This window comes from Notamacropus eugenii, chromosome X (assembly GCF_028372415.1).
Source record: "Notamacropus eugenii isolate mMacEug1 chromosome X, mMacEug1.pri_v2, whole genome shotgun sequence".
In the NCBI taxonomy this organism is placed as follows: domain Eukaryota; kingdom Metazoa; phylum Chordata; class Mammalia; order Diprotodontia; family Macropodidae; genus Notamacropus; species Notamacropus eugenii.
In genome coordinates, this window is record NC_092879.1 from 22,904,195 (window position 1) to 22,910,792 (window position 6,598).

The 6,598-nt window shown below is 50.8% G+C and overlaps 1 protein-coding gene across 3 annotated transcripts in view; it reads right to left on the reverse strand.

Moving 5' to 3' along the window:
• The window catches only part of HCFC1 (host cell factor C1), a 28,396-nt gene extending 21,981 nt beyond the window's left edge, over nucleotides 1–6,415 (reverse strand). For all 3 annotated transcript variants that reach the window (XM_072626247.1, XM_072626246.1, XM_072626245.1), the window contains exon 1: nucleotides 5,097–6,415. In XM_072626247.1, coding sequence (XP_072482348.1) covers nucleotides 5,097–5,355 — 259 coding nt within the window. In that variant the 5' untranslated portion in view covers nucleotides 5,356–6,415. The remainder of the gene's footprint in view (nucleotides 1–5,096) is intronic.
• Nucleotides 6,416–6,598: the final 183 nt, after the last annotated feature.

Sequence of the window (6,598 nt, forward strand, 5' to 3'; positions counted from 1 at the left end):
CATCCCAAAGACATCCAAAAAAAGAGGAAAGGACTTATTCATACAAAAATATCGATAGCAGCTTTTTGTTGTGGCTAACAATTAGAAATCGAGGGGATGCCCATCAATGGGGAATGGCTGAAGAAATTGTGGTATGTACAATTGTATCACAATATTATGTGGTATATGAGCAGGCAGATTTCAGAAAAACCTGGAAAGACTTAGATGAAATGATGCAAAGTGAAGTGCACAGAACCAGAACATTGTACAATAGAAATATTGAAAGATGAAGAACTGTGAATGACATAGCTATTCTCAGCAATACAATCTAAGACAATTCCAAAGGACTCATGATGAAGCCTGCTATGCCTCCAGAGAAAGGACTGATATTGTCTGAATATAGACCCAAGTAGGCTATTTTTTTACTTTCATTCTTTTTCGAGTCTTCTTGTACAAAATGACTAATATGGAAATGTTTTACATGACTGCACATGTATAACCTGTATCTGATTGCTTACCGGCTCAGGAAGGGGGGAGGGAAAGATTTTGGAACTCAAAACTTAAAAAAAAATTTTTTTTCATTGGGGAGAGGGAGACAATGAAATATATATTTTTAAAAATTCCTCTAATAAGGTTTGGAGAGGTATTCTCCCTCCCTCCTTTTTCCTAAAGAGGTTTCTGACAAGATTCAGGAAATAGAAACACAAGAAGGTTATCAGAACTTTAGTAAGAAAAGCCCCAGTTTTAAGTCTCTGTAGAAGGGCTGTCTCAGGAAGGATGCACAAACAGCTCAACTTTATTTTAAAAATAGGCAACCCCCAGGACATCACTTGGGTTTTCAAAATTGTAGCCATTTTGAACCATTGCAAATTCAGGGGGGTGGGGGGGAATGGGGGAAACAGCTAGGTGAGCATAACTCCTTCAAACCAAATAGCTTCAGTTGGACTTGTTCACACATCCCCTATTGCATGCTGGGTAACAGGCACCCCCCATCCCCTAAACAGCCTTTCTACAGCTTACATCTACATTAAGATTTTTTTTTCATCTGCTTGGCCCAAGATGCCTCCTCTCCCCTTATCTCCCAGGCCTGCAAGGGTGGGAAACCTGCTGCCTCGAGGCTGCAGGTGGCCCTCTAGGTCCTCAAGTGTGGCCCTTTGACTGAATCGAAACTTCACAGAAGACATCTGCGTATTCAGTCAAAGGGCCACACTTGAGGTCTTAGGGGGCCACCTGTGGCTCCCTGGCAGGTTCCCCACCCCTGGGGGATGGGCCAAGAAAGGCACAATGCTAAAGCTACCAGGCAAATTCCCACAATCTTCTAGGTAAGTGAGCCAAACAATAAATGCAGGGATAAAACAATCTGTAAATAACTTGAGTCAAAGAAATTTCACACACCCTTGGGAGACAGAGAGAAGGTCTACTCTGTGAGACCTAAAACAGTGACTTTTTGGTACTAATCAGAATGAAGACAGGAAGCTATCAATCATCTAGGTCTCAGAGCCATAAAAAAAACCTCAGGACATTTAGTTATTTAGTTCAATCCTGTCCATTTGATAGAGGGGGAAATAAAGGAGGTGTGTGTGTGTGTGGGGGGGTGTGTGCGCACGGTGGTGCCCACAGGAACAGAATGGTCAGAAGGGCATATACTACCTTCCCCATACTGACCAAGGTGTCTGCTGTATTACTATGGGGATACGTGCCCAACCTTTCTACTGAGTCCACACAACTTTGGAATGATCAGCTTGGGATGGAATTTGTGACTAGGAAATAGTAAAAATCAGTGGGCCAGAGTGAGATTAAACCCGTGGCAGAATCATGCTAACTTTCACTCACCTCCAATTCTACTTTTTAAAAAAGTGTCAACCAATGCACTGAGCTACCCAGTCCTCAACTGTACCTATTAGACTGAAAATAAATACCCTATAGGTACCACAGGTTTGGCAGGGATCTTGAAAAATCCTACAGTTTAACCTTCCAAGTCGTTCATCAATTTTCTAATTGATATTCCAGCAAAGTATCATCCAGCTTCTGCTCAGATACCTGCAGAGCCAGAGAGCTCACTATTTATCACACCACTGCCTACAGATCTCTGCTGGAGAAGCAGCCCCCTTCTTCCTCTGCAGGAAGCCTCTTCAAATATGCCCATCTAGAGAAGCAGCTGAAAGACTACGAGGCTGTGTGCAGGAGAGCCCTAAAATCCCACCTCTGACCACTTTGACCTCCTTATACCTGGTTTCCATACATATCAAATACGGATAATATCTATTGTACCTATTGCCTCATGGGTGAAACTCCAGTAAGCACAAACTGCTATTGTTGTCTTAATCATCCAGTTCTTTAGATCTGACTTTATTTGTGTGAAAAGAGTTTTGTAACTGTGTTCATACAGTTTCTGGCAGGGGGACTCCCAAGTATTTTATTTATGTCCAGTGATTTTAAATGGAATTTATGTCTAGTTATTTTAAATGAGATTTCTCTTTCTATCTCTTGCTGCTGGGCTTTGTTAGTAATATATAGAAATGCTGATGATTTATGTGGGTTTATTTTATTTAATTCTCCAATTTCCTTAGGATTAGCCCTGTATGAAGTCAATACTTATGTGAACAGGTAAATCCCTTCTCTTCTCTCACAATTTCCTCTTTTTTTCAAATGAGGGGGTTAGATCAGATGGCTTAACATTCCATGACAATATATACAGAAAGGAAAATCAAATGCAAAAGTTAATAATTCAAGTGCCCATTACCTAGGGTACCCAAAAACTGTGTTATGAATGCACACCTAGCACTTACAGGTCCTAAATACTTAGCAATGGTCATTTTTTTGTCTGACTTTGGAACTTCTGGAGGGGCAAGACCTGCATCTGACCTAAAAAGCCCCCAAGACCCCAGAGGAGTGCCTTGTTTTTTAGATGTTGATGAAAAGGCATGCTTCCCAGGAGGCTCAGACAGGGGGAAGCACTGGTGTTGGAGCATTTGAATTCAGGTTCCCATCTGACTTTCTACAAGGGAGCTTGGATGTTAGGGAGGCTGCTCCAGGCTTCATCTGCATAGGATTTCCCAAACTGTTCATGGCTCAGAAGTTGTATCTGAAACAGGCCTGGTACTTGAGACGTAGATTTTCTTCCTATCTCATTTTGCTTCACTATTTCCTCTAACTGCAGCTGGGTTTGTCCCCTGAAACAAAGGTCCTTTTCTGTAGGGAGTGTGCAGAGATGCTGCAGATGAGGAACCAAAAACTTAAGCAATCTCCACTTGAAAGCTGATGTTGGCAGGAGTGAATGCTTAAGTACAAACTGAAGAACTGTCGCTTGCGTGCATGCGTGTGTGTGCGCGTGTGTGTGTACATGAACTTCAAAAGGTTATCTCATTTGATGCTACAGCTGCTCAGGGAGGTAAGTGTCACAGCTGTTGCTCATTTTACAGATGAGCAAAGTAAGGTTCCCAGAGGTTGGAGGGCTTACCCAGGGTCACATTTCAGAAGCAAGTTGTGAAACCAGGTCTTCCTAAGTCGGGTATGCTGCCTCTTTAGCAGTCTTGGTAGCCTAGCTCAAAACCTCTTCCTCTCAGCTCCCCCTCCAACCAATGCCAGCATTTGTGGCAATGATGCCAGGCACACAGAGTAACAGGGCATTTGACTGTCTGCCAGTCAATTGTACATTGGCAGCAAAGACAGCAGCATCATCAGGTAGTTCAAGAAGGAGAGCATTTGTCCTCAGAGCACCCCTAAAACCCAGACGCAAAGATATACTCAAACCCATCTCTTGCCAGGCCTGACCACCCATTTTTGTACCCTGGCACATTGCAGGATTAGTTGTTAACAAGACAGGCTTAAGGAACACGGAAGAAAAATTATTTCTAAGTTGGTTTAAAAAAATAAAGAGGAGGGATCAATTCTTCTCTATGCATTTTAACCTAGTTTCACACCAATTAACATGAAGCACTTTCTCCAAAAAGGGATAATGGAGCCAGGCTTCCCTTTCTTTGCTCTTTTTAGTCCTTAAGCATTTTTCGGGGTATACCCCAACAAAACTCCATTCACTGTCTTCTACAAAGCTTAACCCTTCTCTTAATAGAGGATTCCCTCAGCCTGATCCCCAACTTTGAGTTGCAACTATCTGATGTGCTAAGCAGCCCTTTCACGTAGGTGAACTCCAATTAAATTGGTCCAAGTGGCTGAAAGGATATACCAAGCTTGGAGTAAAAGCTATCAGCTTTTGGCCAGAGGCATCAATCCCCTCCTTGTTTAGGAATAAACTAGGGGGCTGGGGGGATACGCTTCAGCTCTAATCTGGACACAGTAGAGGGAGTAAAAGATAACTAACTCCAAGGAGTTCCAAAGATAAGGCTGTGGGAGCTGACTTACTGACAAGTAAACGGAGGCTCCCTCTTACGGACTTTCGCTTGCACAGTTGGAGGCTCATTTTCAGGACAGCTAGTGCCACTGTTAGGTAAGGAACTTTGTGGCTTTTACTATGGAGCCATTTGTTTATTTGCGTACTCTCACAACATTTTCCCATCAACCTGAGTTGAGCTTTTTGGAACAACAGATCTCCAGTTAGGAAATGCCTACTCGCGCCAGTTCTGGCAACTGCAGGAAAGTGGTGCTGAGCAAGGAAAGCCAGCGCGGAAAAAGTAGCGGGGAGCTGCGCGTCCCTGCGGGGCTGAGCCCCGCACCTGCCCCGTGTTACCGGGGCAGGGAATGTAGGGGGCGGTCACTGCTCCACCAGCAAGGCAGACAAGACAGATGAAAGGGGGCGGCGGCAGCGGCGGGAGCAGCAGCAACAGCAGCAACAGCAAGAGTTCAGAGGCGGGAAAAGAAAAGCGGCGGCTTTCCCGCCTGCAGCAGCCCCGCCAGTCCCGCTCCCGGTTTCCCGTTCCCCGGCTCCCGCCTCGGTCCCGGTCCCCTGCTCCCGCCACCTCCCCGCAGCCCAGGCGCACTCTCGTCTACAGGGGAAAGACAGGGTTAAGGCGAAGGGAGGGAGGGGGCGGGGGCGGGAGAGGGAAGGAAGCCGGGCGCTCGCAGCAGCGGCCGCAGCAGCAGCAGCCCCGCCGCCGTGCCGCCCGGCTGCCCCACCACGCTGCCCCCCGCCCCCCCCCCCGGCCCCGGGGCACACTCACCCGTGTTATACACGTGCAACTCGTCCACGATGCCCTCGTTGCCACCGCCAAACACCACGATGAGTTCCTTAATGGCCACGGCGCGGTGGCCGTGGCGGGGTCGCGGTACCGGTCCGGACCAGCCCACCACGCGCTTCCAACGCGGCTGCAGGAGTTGAGCCACCGAGCCGCCCGCTACTGCGGTAGCGGCGGCGGCTGCAGAAGAGGAGGCGGAGGCGGCAGAGGCGGACGCCGCCGCGGGCTGCAGACCCGAAGCCATGGCCCGGAACAGGGGCAGGCACACCAGAGGAGAAGGGGGGGGGTGCTCGAGTCGGGCGGAGACTCTGTAAAAGTTCGCAGTCTCAGTCCGGCAGGCGCCGCGGGGCTCGGGGCTCCGAGAGCGGTCGCTGGCTGGCCAGCAAAACCCACTCACACGGCAACGGGCGCCTCTATGGAGGCCGCCATCTTACTCACCCCCCCTTTACTCGAGCCTGACTCCCCGTTCTCTCAGCAGTTGAGACGCCCTGAGCAATAGTGGCGGCAGCAATGGAAGCAGCGACAGCTGCAGCAACAGCCTCGGCTCCCAGAGAGCGCGTTCGCCTCGGCTCCGAGGCCCCAGTGGCCCGGCCGGCAACTCCGCCTCACAAGCCAGCCCTGGGAGCCGCCATCTTGTGCAGCCGCGCTCTCGCCTCCCTTCCTCGGGCTGAGCCCTCCTCCACCGGAAATGGCCGAGCCCCGGCAGCACGCCCACCTCCCCCTGAGCTGCACTGGCTGCTGGGCTCCCCGGGCGGGCGCTGCAGCCGACAGGACGCACCGAGCCCTGCTCCCGCGGGCGTCTCTGACGCTCAGAGCGCGCTGCTGGGAGCCGCCATCTTGGGACGGTTTCCCTGGCCGCCGGCCCTGAGCCCGCTTAGGGCTTCCTGACGCAACCGCCTACGCTGCAGCCCTGACCTAAGCCCGCGAGCAGCCACCGGGGCAGCCACGAGCTCTCAGGACCCTTCGGCCCGTGTGCACGCGGAGCCTGAAGCAGCCACTAGGCACCCCCAGCCTAGCCCAGCCCAGCCCAGCCCTGCAGCTCAGGCCGCCGCAGCTGCCCTGGGAGCCGCCATCTTGGGACCGGCTCCTCCTTTCCCCCTGCTCTCCTCCCGGCTCACTTTCCCCAACAGCAAAGCAAATGAAAGACAACGGCAATGCCGCGTCCTCCTTCGCGAGGATCCCCTGCTCCCCTCTCTGCGCCCTGCAGAGCGCCGAAGTTAAGCCCGAAGGTAGCAGCTGTACGGCACAGACAGCGGCAGACTCGGGGCGCTCATGCCTCCTCCCTGGGAGCCGCCATCTTGAGTGGAGAAGCAACAACTAAACATGGCGACGGCGGCTGGTCGGGAGGGCGGGGTTTGAGAAACGTCACTCCCCCCGCCCTCGTTCCTCCCGCCCTGCTAGGGCCCTTAAAGGGCCCGCCAACCCGAAATTTTTAGGCAGTCCCGCCGCGGACTTTTCGTAGCTACCAACGTTTTATCTTCTCCTTC